Raw genomic sequence first — 25,704 nt, 5'->3', positions numbered from 1 at the left:
GAGAGTTTGTTGTAACAGGTGAAGGTTGTGTTTCAGTCATCAATGACAGCAAATTTCAACAGTTTTGCTCTCTCTTTTTATCAGGCGCGTCTTCTATCTTCAGTTGTCATTTGCACAATTGCTCATACCAGGGAAAAAAACAATCCCAGATATCTAAACAGAACAACCAGAAGAGCACTGTAAACGGCTCGGTTGTTAGTAAGGTGGTCATAATATGCATCCTCCCATTCAAAAAAAATGCAGTGGCTGCTAACAACGCAACTTTCATGTATGGATACTGTTTGTCAAGGGACGACATGGCCATATTGACCATCATCTTGCCTTGTTGAGAGTTCAGACTTGTGATACCCGCAGGGAAAAAACACAACATGGCAACAGGAACCTTAATTTACACGGAAGTCAGGAGCGTATTAGCCTTTTGCAGCAAACAACGCTGTCATTCAGACAGAACAGGAACTAATTTTCTGACACTATAAACACTGTCAAGCACAGGATGGCCACAGAACAGGCACATCTCTGATCCCTCTTCCTCTGACTGTGAGGAAGAACAGTCAGTCACTATGGCACATGAACCTACCACCAGACTAGGCCCAATTGGGCCCGGTCACACGCCCCCGGTGAGCCCATGGCCCTGGAGTCTTACATTCCAGTTCCACTAGTCCCTCCAGCACACGAGCATGGTGACGCAGCGGCGCATGATGTAGAACCTGGCCCTCTGCTCCTTCACCAGGCTCGCCAGCCGGCCCGGCACCGACCGGGCCGCCGGGCCCCTCGATGTCCGGGCCTTGAAGCCCGCCGCCGGGCTCCCCTCGCTTGCCGTCGATCTCCGGCTGCCCTTCTTGAACAGCATCTTGCTCTTGTCATCCATGTACATCTCCATCTCTGTAGCTTTCTTCTTCTTCTTCTTCTCTCTCTGAAGGAGGAGTTGTGGTTGTTGCAGACTTTGCCAATGTGCAGCAGGTCTCTTGGTTCTGGTTGGTGATTGCAGGTGGAAGAGCGAGGCTTGGGGTGGTATTTATAGCCCGGCTGGCCCCAGATGAGATGCCAATCCAATCCAAGTCAGCGTTCCTGCGCTGTGCTGTGAAGGCGTGATTGGGTAGGAGACCATGGGCGATTAACTAAGACTAATCCCTTTTTGCATTGTCCGGTGGGGCATCTCTTTCCATGTCCATGACAGTATATTGGACCATGTCCCCCGGGGATAGGGCCGCGGGCCCGGCCGGCCCTTTCGGCTCGCGCCGCACGCATGGTCTGCTCCCTCTCGTGCAGATTTGATCGATACGGCCCGGACCACATCGATGGATCGATCGTCTCTGTGATCATCTGGATGTTTGCTGAGTACCCAATCTTTCTTTACATGCAAGTGCTAATGCTGATTAGCTTAGGATCACAACGATGCTTTGCTCGCGCGTTTGCGGGGGGCAGTTGGGCGACACGGCGCCGCCCGCGGCCCGCCACGAAGATGAAAGATGAGCCGGCGGAGATGACAGCAGGGGAGACCACACCCGGGGGCTCCGCAGAAACGACGGCGACCGCGGCCGCGCGCGGATCTTCTGCGCCCAGGACTGTTCGTATCTCAAGGGACCTTGGTTGATTCGTGATCCGAGCGAGCAGCGATGTCCTCTCGATGCGTCCTTGACACGGACTGCCCACCAAGCGGCGCCCCTAGCTAACTGTAGGGTCAAAGCCTCTTCATCCTCCCCCTCACACACCCACGAGCGCGCACCACACGACAAGAAGTCACCATGGATGCTCAAAGTTGAGCTCACATTGCAACTTGCGCGACAGAGAGACCGACAGCCTTATCGGCTGCCTCCACGCGTGTCCGATCCTCCTGCGGATTTCCTTGCCGTGCATGCACCGAGAGAGAGATGTCCGAGTCCGATACATGATTGCGTCGGATGGCACGTCGTCTCAGGAAGCAAAGGCCATGTCGAAACACGCACGGCCCATAGTCTGACAAGGACAGTACGTACGGCTCTCATCTACTCCGGTTAGTAGTTGACAGGCTATAGCTGTCTCTCACTGACAGGTGGGCCTCCCCCGGTTAAACTCGTGGCTACTCGGTCGTCGCCGAGGAGCATTCGGTCATCAGCTGGTCGCGGTTCAGGCATTGATCGCGTTGCCCTTCGTTGGGCCTGCAGCTGCGAGGCACACTCGCCGGCATCTCATGTGCCCGTGCGATCATGGCCGCCGGCCGGCACGCAAGCCCACCTGCACGGGCCCTGTCTGCCGCCGCTAGCCGGCACTCCGGACAAACACTTGCTACAGGGCGCGCAGCAGGCTCTCGATCTGTCGGCAAGACAAGGCATCCACACCAGCCGCAGGCAGTTGTCAGCCAGGGTGCACTCAGACAGAGAACCTGCCTTTGTCAGAGTTGTTGCTTGAAAATGCATCGACATAATCTGAAATACAAACATTTCAAATCTCAAATATAAACATTTCATTTGGGCTGTTTGTAGCCGATGGTTTCTTCTTCTTTTTTGAAAATAACTAGCCAATGATTTGCAGCAACGGCTTCCGCGACGGTGAATGTTTATTTCAGCCAAAATTAGTCTCCTCGCCCTGAGATCTAGAACGAAGTACGTACACCTTCACGAATCCCAAAGCAAAGCACTTGTGAAGCTGCAAAACGACAGGAATTAGTCCTGAGAGAGATCATGCCGATGATTACGATGGTCGATGAGTACTACACTGCTCTGTCACCAGTGTCTGCCATGTGGCTGTTCTGTCAGATAAGCACCCCATGCTGGCTAGATTTAGCTCGATCAGAATTCAGAACCCATTTGCCACTAACTCTGAAGCACATGACCGTGAGTGAGTGGGCGAGCGGCCGCGCATAGGGATCCGGGCACGCACATGCGCGTCATGATTTGACCGGCCGGCCGGTCAAGTGGCCGGCTAGCTAGCTCCCTGACGCGTGTCCCGGCCGCGACGTGGGCGCATCATGGCGTCACGCTGCGACGACGGTTAGTTAGGTAATGGGCACGATCGATCGGTGTGCCGACATGCAGCCGAAAGGTTGCAACGAACACGCACGAATATTCAAATTGTCATGCAAACTGTGTGCCTGCCCTGGATCGATATACTAAACATGCTACGTTAATGTTAATGAGAGAGAGAGAGAGATCATGCATGGTAGTTAGTCTGCCTCTTTGCACTTGCTAATCTGAACCCATCATGCATTAGCATGTGAGCTCAGTAGAGGCGACGAACGGATCCATGTGCGGCTCTATCGGTTAGCAGCAACAGGACACGAGCTCCGGACACGCCAGATGAGTACAAATTAAGGTTCAAACACTTGAATCAGGTCAAGGTAATCACGATACAGATATGTCCATGTTCATTCTTATCAGTGGTACTAGATTGCTCATACCGATACACTGTTGTTTGTTTAAATGGCAGTTTCGTCAGAGAATATTGGACGGTCGGATCATACTGCCTTGGTTCGGTCAGGGGGAAGCGACAAAGTGGTGATCGATCGATCGCCCAGCTGTCCAGTCCTCATTTGCACACCCATGTGCTGAAAGCCACAGACCACCACCATTTGGTTGATGCAGATTCTGCCTGGGTATCAAGTGGTTAATTAGTCGGTACCAAATCCAGTCCATCAACTGTCACATGTTGGTGTGTGTCTCTCTACATGTTGGCTATTCTAGTCGCAGCAACTAAGATCCCACAACCGTAAATTATGGTAGCATTTTACTCGTGGAGCATCGGATCTGATCCTATAAAACTTTCTTACCCCTCTCGTTTATTTCTTTCCTTTCTCTCTACTCTCTTCCGAAAACTGGAGGTCCCCCGGATCCGGGCATCCAGCAGCGCCCTCCCCCTAGTCACCATCCTATTCTTACGTGTGGTGGCGTGATCAGAGCTTCCCAAGAATCAGCCCCATCCCTTTTCACAGCCATGGCGGTGTCACGGCGATGAGATCTCAACATGCTGGGAGGCATCACACGGATCGGATGAGATGGACGGCGGCGCGACCGTCGATGTCGTGGCTTCCGGCAATGGTTGGCGGAGGCGTCGCAGAGACCTGATCCGCTCAGGGATGCACACAGAGGTGTTGCTTTTTAAGCAACCAGATTCTGGCCAAGGTTACTTGCGTCGCCATATTATCATTTTGATTTATTGCTTCAAAAACAATGCTACAAGATCCGTGATTAGCAAGTAGGTTATTCCATTATTGCTTCTCTCACTCTTGCATATTGGGCAGCTTTATCCTGCTTTTCTGTGTTGGTGTCTGTGCATTCCAGGAGATAACCTTATCGGCTTGCAAGATTGATGTGAATAATTAATTATTCGATGAAGAATATGCAATACTTTAATAGGTTTTGTAGTTCTAATTCTTGGAGTTACTTTATGGGCATTTGGAGCTGCCTGCCCAGTACGCCTATGTCGATGCTCCATCCGGTGGCAACTGACATCTTCCTCTTCATCCATCCGTGCTATGCTAGACCATAGTGCAGACTGCAAAATTGCTTCTTCTTCTTTTTTTTTTTTGAAAAGATTGCGGGAGCACCGCTGTGTCATTTAAGCGATATTACATAAAGCCAGAAGAACTCGAACTCTAATAGAGAAACACTAAACATTAAACAAAGAAAGCTCCGGGGCTCCCGCAAGCCAACGTCCTATTCGATTCTAGGCTGATGTGAAGTAGGAATCAATTGGTATCTACTCTGATTGATCTTGTTTGCTACTTGTAAGATAAATTAGTAAAAATCTACTCCATGAAATCCACTTGAAAGTTATTCTTCCTAGCATCAAGCATGTGGTACTGAATGAATCCATGCCATTAATCTCCTAGAAGAGAAGCATGTCACATGTCCAGTCACTTTTCTTGTGCTGGGAAGTTTAAGCATGTTGCGAGGAGCTTCTATTTAAGTTGGTCCCCTATAAACGGGCTCTGATTTCCAAGAACAATAGCTAAGTATTGATATGAGAAGTAATATTATCTATCCCAAAGAGTATTATCATAAAATTAGAGGAGTAATAGTATCAGAAATATCTTCTCTATCATTGGGTTGATGTCATAACTAATTTTACGTTCTCGATTTTTGGAAAATTACTCCTACAAATTACATGTCTAAGCCTTTTTATCCATTTCAATTATCTATATCATTATGAGCTTAATTTCTATTAGAAAATTACTTGTCTAAGTTTTGGAAATTGTTTCTAAATTAATCTTATCTGAAATAGCTAAAAGTAAAATTGGAGTGGTTAGCATACTCAAATACGGCAATTGCCTTCCCACCCTCTACAGCAACCTAACTCCTGCTATTGATTTCTAGCACGCCAATAGAAAAAAAAACTCTAGAATTTAGAAAAGGTACTCCTTTTTATCAATTGAAAAAGTACTCCTGACATTTGAAAATACCCTTGATTTTCAAAAAATACTTCCTATTTATTAGTTGGAAAAGAATCATGGAGTAAAAATATTCCTGTTGTCAATCAAAGTATTATTCAATCAAAAAATACTTCTCTTGTCAATTGAAAAATACACCCGACGGTTGGAAAAGGCACTCCTCTTATCAATTGAAAAATACTCTAGAGAATTGCAAAACACTCATGTTTTTTGAAAAATACTTATTTGCTCAATTGAAAATACTCATGACACTTGAAAAAAAACTCCTGACTTTAGGTAAAAAAATACTCCTCTAGTTAGTTAAAAAATACTCCTGAAATTTGAAAATAATAACCGTCATGTCAATTGAAATATAGACCAGACATTTAAAGGATACCCCTACTTGTTAATTGGATTAATACTCCCGACATTTCTAGTAATACTTTTGATATCTGGAAATAAAACACTCTTTCTTGCTGCCAATTGATAAATACTCCTGTCATTTGCAAAAATACTCCTTGTCACTTGTGCAAGGTTAAAAAAAACTCCACTCGTACAAGTTTTCATGCATGCATGGATCAGTGTGCACATGCAAGGAGGCAACAAACAGAATAAGGATGCAACGTCAATCCAATCCGTTTTTACGCACTAGACAATGATACATGCATGCAATGCAAATCCAAAAATAAGGGTGCTTTGTATATATCCTATTGAAGTATCTTAGAATTAGTATGTGAACATGCTCAAAGTGATAAATGAGTATGCGGACATACGCATAGTGGTATACCGATGGTGAGAGTAGCTACACGCGAGTGTAGATAAAACTCGTCATATACACACACACAACTAATATCACCCATTTTAGAAAAACGAAAAGTGATCAAGAGATGTTTACCACACAATTCAGTATCAGAAAAGGAGGGGCGTGTTCATGAGCTAGTAGTAACAATGCCTTAGCCTTTGGCCCTTTTTTACAACAATGCTGCGCTTCAGGTAGCAATTAATCCAAAGTATAATATGTTGACACACTAAACGAACACGACCAGGAACCACAGGATGGCCATAGAAAACATAGGCACATCTCTCTCACTCTCCCCATCAGGTTGGGCTGGGCCCAGCAGGGTTCCATGGCTTCTGTAGAGCGCCTGATGGCCTGGCCCGACCCGGCCCTACAAGCCCACAGCCTTCACGTGTCCTTGTGTCAACCAGAAGAACCACCATCAGCTAGTCCCTCCAGCACACGAGCATGGTGACGCAGCGGCGCATGATGTAGAACCGCGCTCGCTGCTCCCTCACCATGCTGGCCAGCCGCTTCGCCGGCACCGATGACCTGGCCGCCGGGCCCCTCGACGCCGCCTCCCGGGCTTTGAAGCCCCTCGGGCTCCCCTCGTCGGCCACCGCCGCCGACCTCCGGCTCCCCTTCTTGGAGCTGGAGGACAGCTTCCACTGCTTGTCGTCCATGTACATCTCCATTGCTCCCTCCGGTCAGCAGATCAAGCTAGGTCTCAAGGAGTGCTTGCTAGCTGTTGCAATGCGTGTCGCCTGCCTTCGGTGTGGTTGCTGGTGGTGGATGGAGATGGACTGATGGAGTGAGCGGTAGGGGGGAGGTGATGCTATTTATAAGCCCCAAACATACTTACTTGTAATCTAAACAGAATTTTTTATGCTAACCTGGGATTAGGGAGGTTGGGCTGATGAATTGAAGGGGAGGTGGTAGAGAGATTTTGGGGTGTCCTGTCTGGTGGGGCATCTCTTTCCATGTCTCTAATAATTTTCTTGGACCATGTCCCCCAGAGACCGGACCCTGGGCCCGGCCGGCTTGCTTGCTTGTACGTGTGACAGTGGGGATGTGACATGTGGCCTGGGCGACTGAATGAATCCATTGGTACGGTTAAAAACTAAAACTACTTTTAAATTTGGAATAGCACTGTAAGAGGAAAAGTAGCTAGTAAGAATGAACTGGAATAATGATGGTTGAGCTGCTAAATGCAGGAGATCGAGATGATCGAAAACACATGCCGGTTGCCTGATGGATTTTACTCGGGTCAAATTCTATTCTGGTGGCTTCCGCTTCCGCATGTACTGCTCAGAATTAGCCTTGGGTGTGTGGGGGCAGGTGGCGACACGACGCGGCACGCCGGGATGGAAACAGGGGAGACCGCCCCGCCCCCGCGCGCTCCGCGGAAAAGGACAAGCGGCCGCGCCCGCCGACGCCGGCACGCACGGCGCCGCCGCCGCCCGAGGATCTTCCGCTGGTGCAAGCGCCTGTGCATGTTCCCTTGGCTTACAACCTGCATATCTTTCTGTCTACCTGTTCGTATACCGTTGAGCTGAAGGCCTCGAGCACAGCTGAAGTACCATCTCGTTAGGGGCAACAGCGAATCAAGGCTCCAGCTAGCCTGCGTCCCGTATGCCTGGCCGCTGCGCGTGCAAGCAGGCACCAGGCAACAGTTGCTATCTGTCCAGCAGACAAGGAATGACAAGGCGATGGATCGGAGGCTTCGGAGCCATTAGATCGATGTCGGGACAGACTATGAAATGCTGTCGGTAGTGTTCATATTCTACGGAGCATCACTGCCTAATGAGAAAACATGATAATGTTCTAATGAGGACTAATGCTGGTAAACGCAGAGCATTATTCGCTATTACTGAATAATGCTACCACCAGCACTGGGAGCATCGAGCACTGGCGACGGAAATTGATCTCTCTGAAAACGGGCAGACGGGGATGAGAACTGAGATGACACCGAAGCGATCCACTGCTCCGTGGCACTGCCTGCTATGCTGAGCACGCACGATCTCGCTCGAGCTCCGCGCCTCCTCGTCGTCGTCCTCGGCGGTGTGGAGGCGGGCGCAGGAGCAGCAGCGCTCCATGGACGCGACGAAGGCCGACGACGCCGCGCCCGTCGTCCCCGGACTCCTGATAATCTTACTGGGCCGTGTACCCGAGGCCCAAGGTCAGGGCCACGGGGCCCACCGGGCCCGACCAAGTTGGATCCCTGTACCTGATCGGTGCGGACTGCGCAGCAAACCAAGCCGGCCCAGTCCCTTCCCACGCTCGCCCGGCCCACACCGTAACAATTGAGGCACCAACCATTCATATTACATGATGACGGAGAGTAATGGCATTCGAACTTGATGGAACATTCAAACTCCATCAGCACATCCGCATTACGTCCAATGCACGCACCACTTGACCATGGCTTTTCTTATTATACTCCCAGCAGCAGGGGCCACGGATTAGAAATACTTATCACTTTATAATTAGGGCTCCTAACCTATCATTTTTTGTTACTTAGCTTCGGCCATCAATACATAAATGATTATGTTGATCGATAATATGTTAGATATATGTGCTGTAATAAATAAACTACATATGCAAGGATAATAAATTAATTATTCATGCAAAAGGTTTCTGTGTCGAGAGAGAGATCCCACATTTATATAAAAGGGTGACAGCTAGGGCTGGCAGAAAAGCTCGAGGCTTGCAAGCCGGTTTGGCTCGTTCATAGTTTCGGCTCAGCTCATCTTGATACGACTTCTCAAATTAACCAAACCAACTCTTGATGCCAGCTCATTTTCTTAATGAGCTAGCTCGTGAACTGTTCGATTGGCTCATTAGGCTCGATAAGTATAACAATATCAAGCTTTTTTAATTTATTACAGTGCTATTATTCTTGTTGGGGTAAAATAAATTCGTCATTCAACTTATATGTCAAATATGGTACTAATTAAGCCTATTTTCAGTTTTCAAATGTCCATATTATTCGAATCTATTTACTTGTGTTATTTGTTTTCATCATATCATCATGAATTATACTTTTAGATATTTTTAGTATGCTTAAATTATTATATGTTGGTTAATGTCACATTTTTTGACACTAATGTTGAATGTTACTCGGCTCATGAGCCAAATGAGTCAGCTCGAGCTTTTCGAAAGAACCTGACCAGACTCAATTTTCAGCATATTAACCTCAATGAGCTAAGCTGAGCTAGCTAGTTATCAAACAAGTCGCCTTAACGAGCCGAGATGGCTCGTCAGATGCCTCTAGTGACAATTTACAAAGTCCAAAGCAGCATGTATGCGCGCTTGTAGTATGTATCTGAAGCTGCAGACGCAACGTACGGACAAACAGGAAATAGTTAAGGGATGCTAATTGCCATGGCAGGTGCTAATGAGCGTGGAATTAAGCTTTCTCGGTAACCACTACTGGCACTGAACGGGCGAACGATTATCCAACAAGCACTCAGTGTAACAACACTTGTTTAATTCGATCTATTTCAGTTCACTGTAAAATCATAATAGAAATCTTTACATCGAAACAAACACTGACATCCGTTATAAAGATTGCTATTCGAATAGATTCAATATAATGTGATACAACTCATTTATTCCTCTACCGAAAGTAATGAGAAATCGACCATTGGAACAAAGAAAAACAGTGATAGAAAAGATGAAGGCATCACGTAGCGTGATTCTATCCCACGAGTTAGTGCTCTTGCTTTCAAAAAGAACAAAAAAGATACGTGTGACATCTAAAGAAAATTTTCGATTCACAAGGCGATTTACCCCCAACCGTGTGGCGCCGCACACTCTATCGTGCTGTCATGGGCACAACACGGTTCGCGCCGGTCAATATTGAGGGCGCGTTTGGCAGAGCACCCAGAGCTGATTCTGTGCTGAATCCAGCAAGACCTCTGCCAAACAGTTTTTCAGAGAGAAGTGATTCTCTGCTGATTCTATGGAGTGATTCTCTAAAATGAATTAAGAGGCTGGAAACTGAAAAAAATAGCTTCTCCTGATTCTGTGAAGTGATTCTCCATCCTGATTTTAAGAGTTTACGCTAGAGAATCAAAGATAATCAACTTCAGCCACAAAATCACTTCTCTTAAAGAATCTGCTCCCATAGAGAATCAGGATTAGTTGGAGCTCTACCAAACAGACCCCGAGACTCCCGCATGTATGGGTGCCTGCGGGCATGAGCGCGTGCATCTGCCAGGCAAGAATTTAGGCAGAAACAGGTTCCGCCAGGCAAGATTCGCGGCCACCACTGAGTCACTGCGCCACACACCCACACGCCCTCGATCATCTTCAACCTCCCTCCTGCAACCTCTAGTTGATCTGCCATGGCCAAATCCATGTGCTGCTCGAGTAATTTCCACCTTCTTTCCTCCATGGCAGCGTGCTTCTTCTTCATCTTTCCGGATCTGAAATTCTCTTGCTTGAACTGGATCTACTGTGTGTGCTCCAACTTCCTCAACTCCAGCGCCTAAAGTCTCACGCGGTATGTGCGGGCGCCCTCTCTCAAGCCACGATGCTGCCAGATCTAGCACTACCCACGCTTGCCGCCAGCGGCTCAGTCACTCAGGAGCTGGGATTCTCTCTCTCTCTCTCTCTCTCTCTCTCTCTCTCTCTCTCTCTCTCTCTCTCTCTCTCTCTCTCTCTCTCTCTCTCCACACACACATTATAACTTAGATTATGTTGATATGCTGAACGGTGCATTTTTGGAGCCACAGTTCTTCCCAGTTTCCCCTGCATTTTTTCGTCGCCCAGTTACTTTGTGTTCTGCTCTTGCATGTCTGGATCTCACATGCCACACTGATTCTACCATTCTGGGATGTTACCTTAGGACTCCTAATTCTTTGGAGCATTAACATACAATGGAGTACTTAAATGGTTCCATCTTTGTACAATTTAACTAATTAGTGAGTACATACTTTAGTAAACCATATATTGTAGTCCACATGTGTGAGATATTCATAATGACTACTTGAGAATACTTGTTTCCATCTTGTTTGGATGATCAGAGATTTGTAGTATATGGTGTAGTATATACTATGGTGTAGCATATACTAAGTTCTATAGTTACTCACTTTTTCTTGTTTTCTGTAACAGTATCCCCACATGTATCGTGTCTGCCATGTTCTTACTGTTCATTATGTCTATCGTGATTTTGATGGTTCGATTCAGAGACATAATGAACAGTAATAGCATAGCAGCACTCGATGCACCATGGATGAATCAATGGATCAAAACAACTCGAGGCACCATGGATGGTTGCTTCTGATATACAGCACTGGGGTGTCCCCTTTAATTTCTAATTCACTGAGTACTCTCAGCACAATCAAATGGAGGCGGCTTCTTTGCACCACCCATGCTTGCCACTATATCTTTTGCTATTGTATATATGCAAGTCATGCCATGTGATACATAATTTTTTCTGCTATTGATACCCTGTGGAAAAGCTCATGTATGTTGTCTTCCTATTTTTCTTCTCAACAGAAATGTCCCAACTTCCTTTTTCTCCATCCCTTCAAACTCTTCCTCCCCTGAATTTTTTCTGATTAATGGTGTCTATGTTTTCATGAAGAGATATTAAAGAAGCCCCTATGCGTATCTATAGTTTACCAAATTAGAAGTACATTGAGTTGTAGCTCATATTTTCGCATGATTTTCTTAAATGCGCAGATGTATGCAAGGGTGATCAACAGATATTATAACGCATAATACTACCCTTGCGTCCACAACCGAAACATCATTTCTACTACTCCCTAGTATTCACACACACACACACACACAGAGCGTGCGATATGGCTGGTGCTATAGTGAGTGCTTCAATGGGTGCCTTGAGCACCCTGCTTCCCAAGCTCTCTGTGTTGATAGAAGGGGAGTACAAGCTTCAGAAAGGAGTGAAGGGAAAAATCAGGTTTCTAAAGGATGAGCCGACCAGCATCCAAACCCTACTCGTGAAGCTGGCCGACAATGAGGAGAGGTTGGATGAGCAGGTGAAGGACTGGAGGAACAAGGTGCGCGAGCTGAGCTATGATATGGAAGACTGCATCGACCTCTTTATTCACAAGATGAGCAAAGGTGATCATGCTGCAACCAACCTTGTCAAGAAGACACCAAGAAAGATTAAAAAGATATGGTCACGCCACAAGATTGCTAACCTAATTGAAGAACTCGAGTCTCGTGTTCAGGAAGAAAGTGATGATCGCAGCATGAGGTACAAGTTTGATGAACTTGCCAGTAATTTTAGCTAGGTCGTTCAAATTAATCCTTGACTGCCAGCACTGTTTATTGAAGCAAAGAGACTTGTTGGGATTGATGGTCCAAGGGAGAAGATCATCCGGTGGCTGAAAGAAGATGATGACTTTGGACGGCAGCTCAAAGTTGTATCCATTGTGGGTTTTGGAGGTCTTGGCAAGACGACTCTCGCAAACCAAGTTTATGAGAAAATTAAAGGTCGATTTGATTGCTCATGTTTTGTGCCAGTTTCACGGAATCTTAATGTAGCAAAGATGCTAGCTGATATGCTCAAAGAACTGGGGAGTTGTGTCGATCCATCAGATGATGAGCGGCAACTCATAAACAAGCTTAGAGCATTCTTACAAGATAAGAGGTACATATAAAAATGATTTTTATCTTTTGGTTTTACCATTTGACCCTACTTGTATCTATGTATATGCGTATGTTTAGTTGCTGAAAAGTTTCTTTATGCTAGTATTTATTTTTTTGAAGATTGTAAAAATAATATTCCTAGCCTCTTCTACATTTAGTTCAGTTTTGCTTATGGATGAACTGAGATCTTGTTTAGAAAAAAGGGGATCATGGGCCATCCTGCGAAAGCCAAACATGAACTGATTATGTATGTATGTATGTATGTATGTATGTATGTATGTATGTATGTATGTATGTATGTATGTATGTATGTATGTATGTATGTAAATTTGAGTATTTCTAAAAAGATTGCATCACCATCATCGCTGGCAGGTGTAATTTGAGATGCTTTGTAAAAAATTGGTGAATTTGTTACTATAAAAACTATATTTATTAATTTGAGAAATTTAGTATCAATTTACATGAACGTAAATCTCTGACTGATGAAATACATTGACTAGGCATTGGAGTAAACCCACAGAAACTAGAAAGATAGTGGTTCATCAGCACTCCAGCTGCCCTCTTGTTTCTGTAATAATGTCACAATGTGACGTAGGTGGTCTTTAGGTTGTGGGGGTACGGCAGAATGGCATCTGATGCTCATATTTCCATTGAGAATATGCTTATTTAAAAGCTTTGCACCATTTGGTGGCAAAAAATTAGTAACAAGACTATGTGATCTTAGTGCTGTTGTGCTAACATTTGTTATGAATATACATGTGTAGGTACTTCGTCATTGTTGATGATATTTGGAGCATACAAGCATGGGAAGTTGTCAAGGCTGCTCTATCTGAGAACAATTTAAACAGAAGAATAATTACAACCACAAGAATTACTAATGTAGCCACATCCTGCTGCTCTAGTTTAGCAGGATATGTCCACAAGATTCAACCTCTAAGCGACCAGCAATCCCAACAACTATTTTTCAAGAGGGTTTTTGGTGACAGCTCTGCATGCCCGCCTCACATGGAAAAAAAATCACTCATGGAATCCTTCAAAAGTGCCATGGTTTGCCATTAGCTATTATCACTGTAGCGAGCCTGCTTGTTGGGAAATCCAACATGGATCAATGGGAGCAAGTGTACAGTTCTATGAGTTCTGCTTTTAGTCACCAAGGAATGAGAGATATGCTTCTCCTTAGCTATTATGATCTCCCGCACCATCTAAAGACTCGCTTGCTATATCTTAGTATGTTTCCAGAGGATTACGAGATTGAGAGGGAGGAGCTAATATGGAGGTGGATAGCCGAAGGGTTCATCACAGAAGTGAGGGGTCAAACAGCGGATCAACTCGCCGAGAGTTACTTCAATGAGCTTGTAAACCGAAGCTTGATCCAACCACTTGACATCCAGTATGATGGCCGTGCAAAAGCTTGTCGAGTGCATGATATGGTGCTTGACCTTATTGTATCACTGTCAGCAGAGGAGAATTTTGTGAGCATAGTGGAAGGGCAAAGCTACAATGGTGGTGGTCACAAGATTCATAGGCTCTCAATACAGTCCGAACATGTGGGAGATGAAGCGATGCAAGAGATTATGGATAAGTGGTCACAGGTCCGTTCAATTAGCTTTTTTGAAACTGAAGAGCAGGGAATTTCTCCTCATCTGCAAAAGCTGCAGTCGTTGAGAGTACTGGTTTCTACGTATTTCAGTCATCTTGGTAATCAACATGTTCAATACATAGGAAGCATGTTCCAGCTAAAATTTCTGAGCATCAGTTCTCCACATATTACCGAGCTTCCAGAGGATATCGGAGACCTGCGGCATCTGCAAACACTAGATATACGTTACAGTAGAGTTACAAAATTGCCACCGTCGATAGGCCGTTTGCAAAGATTGATGCGCCTACTTGTAGACCGTCATGTAGAATTGCCCGGTGAGATTGGAGATCTACACGCCTTGCAGGAGTTGTCGCCTACACGGAATTTCTCCATAAAACTGGTGGAAGCGCTTAGGCGTTTGACCAAGCTGAAGACGGCTGGCATATATTTGATTGCCAGAGAACGACTTGGTCGTGATACAACACGGTACAAGGAAGCTCTGAAGTTATCTCTCGCTGCATTGGGTAAACACGGGCTCCAGTCACTAGGTATTTTCAATTGTGAATTGATGGAAGAAGAACTGATGGATATATTGTGCTGCACTGTTCCATGTCTCCAGAAGCTTGCCGTGGGCGGATTTTTCAACACTCCGCTACCAGAGAAGATGGCTTCTCTTGTTCATATCACCTATCTATCTCTAGAGGTTGCCAGGATTAGGCAGGAAGATCTCTGCATCCTCGGGGACATACCTACTCTGCTCTGCTATGAGTTAGTCGTATTGCTTGCCCCTGATGAACGGCTTACCGTCAGCAGCCAGCAATTCCGGCGCCTCAAGGAGTCTTGAGTTCAGCGTAATGCATAGAGGTGGCCTGGAGATGCTGTTTTTACGGGATGCGATGCCGGAACTCCGAAGGTTACGTCTTGCCTTTAGAGTGCATAAAGCATTGTCCAAAATGGGGTTTGAGTTCAGTTTCGAGCACCTTGCAAGCCTGGAGCACGTCATCATCGTAAGCTGGTGTGGTGGTGCCACCAGGAGCAGGGTGGAGGTTGCAGAAGCTACTATCAGGAACGCAGTCAACATCCACCCCGGACGTCCCACGCTTGATCTGCAATTTTTTGGCAACACGTTAGAGGATGAGGAGGAGAGAGAGAACAGGTCTCCCGAACACGGAATGAACGAGGTGGAGCTCCTCGAGGAGCATTCGTAGCAGTGCAGTCCATCTCTCCAGAATGTGTAGGAGTTGCAAGGTACGGATTTGTTCTCTGGGATCACGGCACCTAAAACCATGCTGTTATCATTCTTCACCTGTACCAATTCCATGCCCTGACGTAAAAGTTTTGTGTGGTTCCGCTGCCCATGCCGCTTAACTGATCTATTGTTTTTTTTTTCAATACAGGCAGAGGACTCCTTCTCATTTGTCAAAGGAGATCACCATGAGCTCCGAATGGACGGGCACCTCTTGCCTCAATTGTGTTATGTGTTGTACTCGCACTTAGTGAATATCTGCAGCTGATGAGTCGCCTCTACCAAGACAAATAAACTTGCTTTGATGTTGCGTCGCCGATATTCAGAGCTTGCCAACAACACGCTCTCGAGATAGCAATGAAGCTCCAAGCTGGGATTGGTGCCACAGGGGTTCTAGCCATCACATGTTCAGTCGGGATGTTTGATGCTTATGTATTTTAATTTCTTCTGTGTCATTCAAGTATCCTTCAGCAACGATAGTTTTCTTCAAAGTTCTCTCTATAATTTGGTTTCCCAACTGTGATGTATTCCAGCCAGCCAAGTTTTATGTGCAAGAATTTACTGATTCAAATCCAATCGCTTTATAGTTTATATGTGCCAGTGCTACTAATGAAAATCTTTCTCTGCCACACACGAGGAAAGCTGCTTCCTGAAAATTCTTCTGACAGTACTCAAGAGTCATGTATATTGTGGAGTTGGAGGTTGTGCTGGTAGTTCATTGGCCTTTCTGATCCTGCGGGTGTGTATGTATAGCCTGGTGCTGGGCTGTTGCAAGCACTGCATGACCTTTTTTCTGCCTGACGCGACGTCAAGGAGACCAGAAGATAGTACCCATTCAGTTTCGAGCCTGCATTTTTGTTAGGGTATATTAGGTAGATTAGAATTATATCCGTGTCATACGATATCCGTAGGAGAGGCTCCTTGTCTTCAAATCATGTACCCCTATATATTCAGCCCCAAAGCTCATGCTAATACATCCATCGCATTATGCACCAATTCTATTATCCTACAATTTTTTAGCTTAACAACTGTATTATCCCGCGGTCTGCCTACGTTTGGGCTGAAATCTAAATTTCTGATAGGTAAGTAAGCTCGGCACCTAAACACTTACGGGCCTTATTGGTACTACTAGCGCTACCGAGCCAGGCGTGAGCTTTTCGCAGAAGCATCAAACATCAGCTTATGGGCCGAGCCCATCGAGAAATGGAGGCGTTTAAAAGCCAACCATTCGCGGCGAGCGTGGCCCATGCGTGCACTCATACATGCTGTGACCTCTTCTACCTGATGATCCAGCACCAACGAGATCAGAAAGACTATCGGATAAGTTGAAGGCTGTATCCTTAGCTTAACAACTGTGACGCCCATATATCAAGAAGAATTCTCATATTCTTCAACAGGAAGTCTGTTTAAACTCCGGGTAGACTCTCAATCCTTTTAGGGAATAATAACTCCCATATCAAGCTCCATAGCTTTTCACCGAATATTAAGCCTACCAATTTGTAGATTCTGTTATACTGATTAACCTCTGCTAGTGATTTCTGATTGTCATGAGTAATAAACACCATAAGATAAATGGAGTTCATAGTTTAATTTAGCTACTAAAACCGAGTCAAACAGTGTCTCCCATTTTCAAATACATGGACCTACCTTTTTTTTTTCTAATCTTCTTACTATATCACAAACTTCGCATGCTCACCCACTTAAACTAACCCGAGCTCTGTCAACTTCTAGAACTCGCATTCTTGCACAAGAAGCCTGTCTAAACCTTCACAATCATACGACCTCACGAGTCGCAAAGCCTCGCATCCTGTCGGGACAGTTTTCTCTGAATACCACCGTCAGCCATTTTTAATATCCTCACCAGGTCAGGGTCAGCCCATCAGGTCTCCCAGCAAGCCCCCCAGTTAGAATAATCTCTGACTGTCATCATATTCGTTTTGGTCTCCAATTGAAAACTCGGAAAATCACACAAGATTCCTTGGATACGGATTAACCCATGGATCCTGAGCTCGTAGTCAAACCACTTGTTTATTTTTCTTTTCCTCCTATCTATCGTTCAGGATCAGAGGCAGGTGCTCTGAACGTCTCGTGCTGCTCACCTTCTGCAGGTAACTTTTGCTCCGAACTCTGATCGTTTCAGGCCTCACCAGCTCAGTGCCATGTGCCAGGAGATATCCCCATAATCTGTCTTGGATTATTTTTCAGGGATTGTGTTCAGGTATCCAAATGCTGCACTAGTATAGCAAACCTGACACCCTTCCTGCAATTGTATATAAAAGAATAGGAAAAACGGATCATTTGACCCATTCCAACTCCTGATCTCTATGATTAACTTGTTGAAGGTTCTTGTAGTCAGACACCTTTTTTTGGCACTTGTATTGACAGGTGCCGTGAATGTCCCATGCTGCTCATGTTTTGTATCACTACTATCCCTTGGTCTTCTCTGGGTGGTTTCAGGTCTCAGCACCTCAGTGCCATGTGCAAGGATCTTCAAGGATCTCACGGTTCTGCCCTGCATTTTCAAGGGCTGTGTCCAGCAGTTCAGGTGCGCTCTCGTTCTGTCCGTATCTGGCAGTGCCTATTATTTTGTTCTGAAGATATACTGTATCTGGCATACTGTGAAGGTATGACAAACTCTACTCTGAATACTTTGACGAGTTCCAACTTTGTGAGCTTGTGCAGTGGCCGTTGCATGTGCAACCAGACCTAAAGTGGGTGTTGGGATGACCGGAGCGATGACGTCACGCATGGACCCATTGCAAATCTCCTGAATACGGCAGGAAACTGCTTGTCTTCCTCAGGGAAGGAGGAATATCATTCAGTGACCGTATTCAGTATGACGAAGAAAATACGTCCTCATCACACGGCCTGGGCTCACAACAGGTGGACTGGTGATTGGTGTGAAGTGAAAGGAATGGATGGTCGGCCCGAAACAAGATGACCATAAGAACACACTTGTGTGTACAACAACTGATGGATGCATCCTAGGTGCAGTCTGATCACTGAACAATTCCAAGAATTTGATGTTTTTGGGAGGGAATATCTAATTTCTTTACTACATTAAGATGTAGCAGAAAAAAAATTGATCTATTGAACTTGAATTATTGTTCCCATGTACAGAACAGCACTAGGCCAGACTTTACTCCATATGTAGCCTGAACTCGCAAAGACACACTTGTTTGTACAGCAACAGAATGGCGTCCTGGTAATCGTCTAGTAGGTATAGCCTGATTACTGAACAATCCCAACAACCACAATATTGTTATGGTATAAGATAACAAAACTTGAGGCAATGCATAAGAAGCTGACACAGAAACAAGTGTCTATTAAAACGTGATCAACTGACTGGATTTGTTTTTTGCGAGTAACTGACTGGATTGATCACAAGAACAACTGATGCTGCAGCGAACATAGTCCAGATTCCAGAGCAGGACCCAAGTCCAAATTGTACACAGCATAAAGAAGAAATACCACTGCTCGTGCTTTATATTTCTATCCCTTGGTCTTCTTTGGTCAGGTTCAGGTCTCACCAGGTCAATGCCATGGGCAACGACTTTGAAGGATATCCTCGCAATCCCGCCCTGCACTTTTCAAGGATTTCGCTCAGCAGTTCAGGTACACTCTCGCTCTGTCCATACCTAGTACAATTATTTTGTTCTCAAGAAACATCTAATATTGTTATGGTATAGTACAACAAAACCTGACGCCTGACTACTTTGTCTTTGACGAATTCCAACCTGTGAGCTGTGCATGCGTTTAGTTAAACCAGGTGCTGGGATTTGCAGTGCAATTATATCAGGATACATGGAATCATCACAAATCTCCTGATTAAGGCTGACAGCAGCCGTTTTCTTCCTCTCTACATTGGGATATCTGTCGGTGGATTAGTATCATTCAATGGCAAATTTCGTGGCAGTCATTGTCACAGCCTCACAGAATCAGAACAGACAAAAATGGTAGCCTGAAAAGCAATATTAACACTTGTTTGTACAACAGATAATGGCATCTTGATAATAGGCACATAATCTGATCAATGAACAGTTCCAAGAATCCAACATTGCGACACGATTCGGAATTATCCTTATTCCTTTACCACATCAACCCAACATGTACGTACCCCAAAAGCATTTGATTCACAGAACATGAATCATGCATGAATATGTAGCACATGCCCATCGGGAAAGAGCTCACATGTACAGAACGTCTAGACAGACACAGGCTTCAGCGCTTTATCATACAATGCCAGCGCAGCAAGCACCGGACCACCATTACAACCTGATCAACTGACTGGATTGATCACAACTCGCAAGTGATGCGGCAGCCAACCTGATCCAGACCAGGACCTAAGTCTAAATTCTACTAAATAGCACTAAGCAGAAACACGACTGCATAATAAACATCTATTTCACATTACATTAAAGCATGGATTTCGGCATGCCTTCTGATCCCTCGCATCTTCTGTTAACCATGTTCCTCAGTGAATCGCATGAATCCGCAAAACAATCTCCCATGGAAAGAACAGGTCCATGTTGAATTCTGATTAGGCATACCTCGAGTCAAGGAACCCACGGAACCATGGCCATTCACTGGGCCATACAGAACACACTGTCACTAGGATATATCTAGATGACATACCTAAACCTATATCTGTAGACAACAGAGTGAAAAAACAGCTAAAAATAAGAAACAGCATCATCATTTGCCACCCATGTCGAGATGGCATAGAGGATGCGGCCCTTCCATCCCTGCAAGAGCCAATGGTGATCAATGTCAATCACAAAGTCCTTGTGGTAGCACTCCTTGACCTTGTCCCGCACTACCTGCACGATATTAGGGTTCAATGGCAGCTGCTTCAAGCCTGCTCGTTGATTCCGCACCTGCCATTGCTTGTATGTCTCGGGGCGCTCCACACGATCTGTACCCTCACACGCAATGACATTCAGGGCAGCCCTCCCAAAGATGTTTTGCTCAATCAACATCCTCTGGTTGCTATCTCTTGGGGTGGTTGTGTCCAGAACATCAAACAGGGCCGAGTAATAGAACAGAGCCTCCCGAAACCTCGTCACAAAGAACGGCGCACTGAATGAGCCATTCACGATTCCATGGATGAATGCATGAGGCCGCATCTTCCTGATGTTATTGAGTGCAACATCCCTTGGGCTTTCAATCAAAACACTCTCATCCATCAAGTTCTTAAACTGATATATGCAGTTCACAATGAGCACCTCCTCAGGGTCAAGGTTCAGATCCTCAGCACGGATGGTCTCCATCTTGGATGCTGCGATCACCTGGTACTTGAATGGCACACCAAACTCTTGGGCATACTTACTGAGCCGGCGTCCTGTCTCCTCAATGCGCTGAGTCGGGCGGAACCCTGGCTGGGGAAGGTCAATGCCAGTAATCCTCACCTCCGGAGGCCCACCCTCCCTGCATGCTATCCGTCGCAGGAAGCATGGCCATTGGAAGCCATAATGTATCCCGTAATCAACAATATGTATCTTCTTCTTACCCAGAGAGGCATTGTAGATGGTCTGGTTTGAGAAGATGAAGACCACCTTCTTGAAGCAGATGGCAGCCATGTACAGCTGGTACGCCTGGAGTATGTCGACCGCGGATGTGCGCTTGGCCATCAGCGACTGGTACACCATGCTGCCCGTGCCAGCGAGCCGCGCCTGCAGCCCCTCGGCAAAGCAGTGGGCGAGGCGCTGCGTGGCGTCCCCCTGCGGGCTGGCGTGCTGCTTGATCTGCTTGAGCAGTTCGGTGGCGCTGCGGCGGTCGTCGGTGGCGACAGCCTGTGCGCAGTGGATGAGCAGCGTGCGCAGGTCCACCACCTCCCTCCCACCGCGGCGCCCTCCTCCCTTGGCCTTGGACTTGCCGTTCCCACCGCCCGCGGCCGCCTCCTTCTTGGCAGCCTCCTCCTGCATGGCGATCCGCAGCTTCTCCATCTGCTCGACGCACATCTCGTGGGAGGTGATCATGTACTTGTCGAAGACGTCCCGGTCGTCGCCGTCCCCCTCCAGCGCGCTCTGCTTGCTGCTCCGGCGATCCATCTCCAGGTCCTCGTCGTCGTCGTCGAACCGGTTCTTCCGGCCGCGGCCCCCGCCGCCGCCTCCAGGCACAGCATCAGGCCACGGCACGACCGCTTCCTCCACCTTCACGGCCACCGCGGCGGCGGGAGCGGTGCCGTTGAACCCGGATGCCGCGAGCTTGTTCTCTGCGGGGAGGAGGAACCTCTTGGCGTCGTCGGGCGGGTCGAGGTCGATGACGAGCTTGTCCTGGCTGGGGAGGAACTTGTTGGCCTCCTCCATGCCCTTGAGGAAGGCGGAGCTCATGAGGTCGGAGTTGGCCCCGCCGCTGAAGAAGGCGGCCGGGTCGAGATCGAAGCCGTTGAACTGGGCGTAGGAGTCGACGGCGGCGGGGGTGAGGGGCGCGTTAGCGGCGGCGTCGGAGGAGGCGGAGGAGGTGGAGGGGTGGGTGACGCTGGCGCCGCTGCGGGCCGCGGACGGGGACGAGGAGGCGTCGTCGGAGAGGATGTCGAGGAAGGGCTGCTGCGCCTGGAGCAGCGCCGGGTGGTCGGGGTACTCGTAGAAGAACTTGTCGTCGATGTCCTCCTCCATGAGCATGCGGGAGATGAAGGGGAGGACCATGTCCTCCGGCGACGCCGCGGCCCCGCCGTCGGGCTGGGCGTGCTGCGGCTGCTGCGGCTTCTCGTGCTGCGGGGTGGGCGGGAGGTCGAGGTAGGCGGAGGGGGAGGCGGGGCCGAGGTCGGAGAGGTAGAAGGCGAGGTCGTCGGCGACGGCGCCGGGGGACGGGGAGGGGTCGTAGGAGGAGCCCATGGCGTCGGAGTGGTGGGTGGGTGGGGTAGTGGATGAGGAGGCGGGGGGTTTAGCTGCTGGCTTTGTAGGGGAGCGGCCGAGCGGGGAGCGAGGGGAAGCGGGCGGGCGGGCGAGCGAGCGAGGAAGGTTCCGGGAAGGCGGCGGGCGGCGGCGGAAATGGATTGGGGATTGAGGGGAGAGGTGGAGGGGTGGAAGGGGAAGAGGGAGGGGATCGGGAGCCGCGTGGCCCCGGGCCCGGTTCGGGTGGGCTGGACCGGGCCCGGCGGCGACTTTCCCCCATCGGCTTGACGGTTTCCACCGTGCCATGGCTGCCCGCGACGGCAGAGTGATGGGAGCATCCCAGCTCTCTCCGCAGTGTAGGCGTGTAGACAAGGGTTTATTTCTTTTTCCTTTTGCAAACGGGTAAAAATGGCAGGAGAATAATGTGTATCCGTAGATCAGTAGGTACCGATGGGGTAAATAGATTTGAACGTCGGGCACGGTGAACGCACGCGATGAGCATTCGGCGTTCATTCACAAGTGTTTAATCGAGTGTGTGTGTAGTTGGTGGTGGTTCCCGGTAATTCGATCGTTTACACGCCTCATGCGTAGAGATGCAAGCTTTGATTTTTTGGGTCATCAGCTCCACTCAAAATTGACCCTTGGTATCTTCTTATATCTCTACGTATGCACTGCAATATCTTTTTCGCGAATGAAAGAGATGAAAGCTATACGACCGTTACATAATATGCACAGCGATACCATTCACCTCTCTACCCGTTTTTTTCAAGCTCGCCTGCTCCATGCTCCTTTTCCAATACCTTTACCTTTGACGGCCTTTATTTCTAGCCTTCTTTCATGATCTTCTCATGAGTTACTTCCTAATATCCTTCGTCTGCGCTGCACGCGACCTCTCTCCAACCATAATATTTAATCGGTGACATCGGGACACTATCATGATATCCTCGCTACCTTCATTTCTAGCTAGACGACGGTCCTCCACCATCACCCATGGTCGTCGACATCCTACCGCATCGCCGCTTCGGCCGAGTCTCGTCACGCTCGCTGTCCCGCCGCATAAGACCTCCCTGTACCTAACTCCAAAAGCCCAAATCCAGCCACTCTAGTCCCACCCTGCTAACAATGCCACAGCTGCAGTCATGAGCTAGCCTCGAACATCTGACGTGTGGGCCTCAACCCGACAGTCGTCGGGTCGTCCCAAAGCTTCTTTTTTCACGAGAAATTCAACCTAGCTCGATCCGAACGTCATTCTGTTGAACAACAGATTTAATTATTAATTAATATCGGAAGCAAATTAAAGATATATATATATATATGCATACGTACAATATATTGAAGAAGAATCCAGCGTCCATCGTCTTTCCTTCGATTCACCGTGCCTGCAAGTGGTTATTGGCGTGCGCGCGTGTCGATCTCACGGCCCGGGAGACGCATATATATATGTTTCGCAAACGACAAGGCAGGGTCGAGAGGATTGTGTGCACTTTTTCCAGGGTAAAAAGGGTCCGTTCTTGTCCGTGGCCACTGCCCAACCTAGCTTTGCAATGGCCTGTAGCTTTCGGGGGGCAAGTGCAGCTACCTCATTTGTGCAGCTAGCTGCGCTGTTCTTTCGATAAAGACTGCCACGCACGGATCGATATGGATCGCAGCAATTCTTAAAACTGTTTATATGACACGTAGAACTGAGGTTTAAACCAGCCTCCGACTACTTTTAATTACCCAAAACCCTGCCTAGCTAACAATTGAATGAGCAGCGGTCGATTAAGGCTAATTATATAACCATTAACATTATAACTATCCCATGCTGGAAAAAATTTCAATGGTCTATCCTAACTAGGCCCTATTTGCCGTATTTGGCAAATCTCTAGCTTCTCTAAAAACGGCTCTAGCTCCGGCTCCTCTAGTGGAGCGGTTTTTTTAGCTGAAGCTGTTTTGCGAAACATTTCGCAAAATAGCTTTTTCAATTACTCCACTAGATCAAATGTTCATAATACCCTTATTTTTTCTATTTCTTTTCTTCTTATTCATTCCTTCCCATATTCTCTCTCCTCCTTATCCTTTTCTTCTTTTCCCCACCTTCTCTCCTCCTTATCTTCTTCTTTCTTCCCTGTTGCCTCTTTCCCCCACCTCCGCATCGCTCTTTCTGTTCCAACCTCGAGCTCACGTCGCCCTCGCGCTCCCGCCATAGCCCGCCGGCTGCCCCTGCCTCGCGCTCCCGCGCCGCCCACCACGGCCCTCGCCTCTAGCTCCCGCGCGCGGCCCTCGTCTCACGCTTCCTGACATCGAGCGCCGGCCACGTCCGCCCAGGACTCGCGCTTCCCGCTGCCGACCGCTGCCCCTCCCAAAGGACAAACATGGCAAGTGACGGGAGGAGTCGCGTGGAGCCAATTTTCTAACTCCCGTTCGGCGGAACGGCTCCTCTCAACGGGATTTGTGGAGCTTCTCCATCAAAATCATTTTATTTTTGATGTTTGGTAGAGCTCCCGCAAAAACCGGTTGCAGGAGCTCTACCAAAGAAGACCCTGATATAGGCGCACCGCCCTACTCTAGCTATGCCAAAAACAACATGCTCGCGACGGCGGTCTATTACACACTCGTCTTCACGTGACGACGAGCGAGCTCTGCCGGTCTGCCCCCACATGACTCCGCCGGCATCTCTTGCTAGCTCGTAGCCACAAAGCCACCTCGTGTCTACTACTATTACTGCAGTCTAGAGTCTAGACCCCTGATTGATCGCCGGTACCGATCCGCGAAGCTTTACAAGCACACACATGTGAGCAGGGTCTGCATTCAACGGTGCCATGCAGCGCATCGAAGCTGGGGAGTGATGGCGACAGGTTAGTCATCCACTCCGACTCCGTGGATCCAACCCAAGTGGCCTGTCCTCATCAAAAAAAAAAAAGAGCAAGTGACCTGGCCCGTACGCACGCTACGCCATCCGTGGTGGTTTAAATCTCGATCGATTCTAACTAGATAGACTTGCAATTTAAATCGATTTATACGGTTCTCCTCGGCATATCCTGCCACTTATGATCTCAGGGGAAAATCTGCAAATTGATCTGACCATTCATTCTATTCTAGGAAGATGCTCCATCCATTTCGAATTATTAATCGTTTTGAATTTTCTAAGCATATAGTTTTTATTATACATTTAGATATATATTATATCTAAGTGCATAGTAAAATTTATATATCTAGAAAAATCAAAAACGACTAATAGCGGAGAGAGTACTCGTTAAGGCGAAATCATCTAAAATCTGCAATTTGGCCTGATGCTGACTGCGTTATTCCAATACT

At 47.4% G+C, this 25,704-nt stretch overlaps 3 protein-coding genes and 1 pseudogene across 3 annotated transcripts; 1 reads left to right on the top strand and 3 right to left on the bottom strand.

The window, feature by feature from the left end:
* Window positions 1-204: 204 nt before the first annotated feature.
* LOC112887079 lies at window positions 205-991 on the bottom strand. The gene has a single exon (XM_025953159.1). It carries the CDS (start codon window positions 878-880, stop codon window positions 656-658), a length of 225 nt encoding a protein of 74 aa, XP_025808944.1. The 5' UTR covers window positions 881-991; the 3' UTR covers window positions 205-655.
* A 5,262-nt stretch (window positions 992-6,253) lies between these two features.
* Window positions 6,254-6,917, bottom strand: LOC112887745. Its single transcript, XM_025954005.1, has one exon. The coding sequence runs from the start codon at window positions 6,815-6,817 to the stop codon at window positions 6,569-6,571; it is 249 nt and encodes an 82-aa protein (XP_025809790.1). The 5' UTR covers window positions 6,818-6,917; the 3' UTR covers window positions 6,254-6,568.
* Window positions 6,918-10,330: 3,413 nt separating this feature from the next.
* LOC112884065 lies at window positions 10,331-16,114 on the top strand (annotated as a pseudogene).
* A 3,595-nt stretch (window positions 16,115-19,709) lies between these two features.
* LOC112885793 (scarecrow-like protein 34) lies at window positions 19,710-22,589 on the bottom strand. The gene has a single exon (XM_025951439.1). The coding sequence runs from the start codon at window positions 22,405-22,407 to the stop codon at window positions 20,245-20,247; it is 2,163 nt and encodes a 720-aa protein (XP_025807224.1). The 5' UTR covers window positions 22,408-22,589; the 3' UTR covers window positions 19,710-20,244.
* Between the last annotated feature and the right edge of the window lie 3,115 nt (window positions 22,590-25,704).

Source organism: Panicum hallii, chromosome 3, assembly GCF_002211085.1.
Source record: "Panicum hallii strain FIL2 chromosome 3, PHallii_v3.1, whole genome shotgun sequence".
Classification (NCBI taxonomy): Eukaryota; Viridiplantae; Streptophyta; class Magnoliopsida; order Poales; family Poaceae; genus Panicum; species Panicum hallii.
This window is presented reverse-complemented; position numbering and strand designations above follow the sequence as displayed.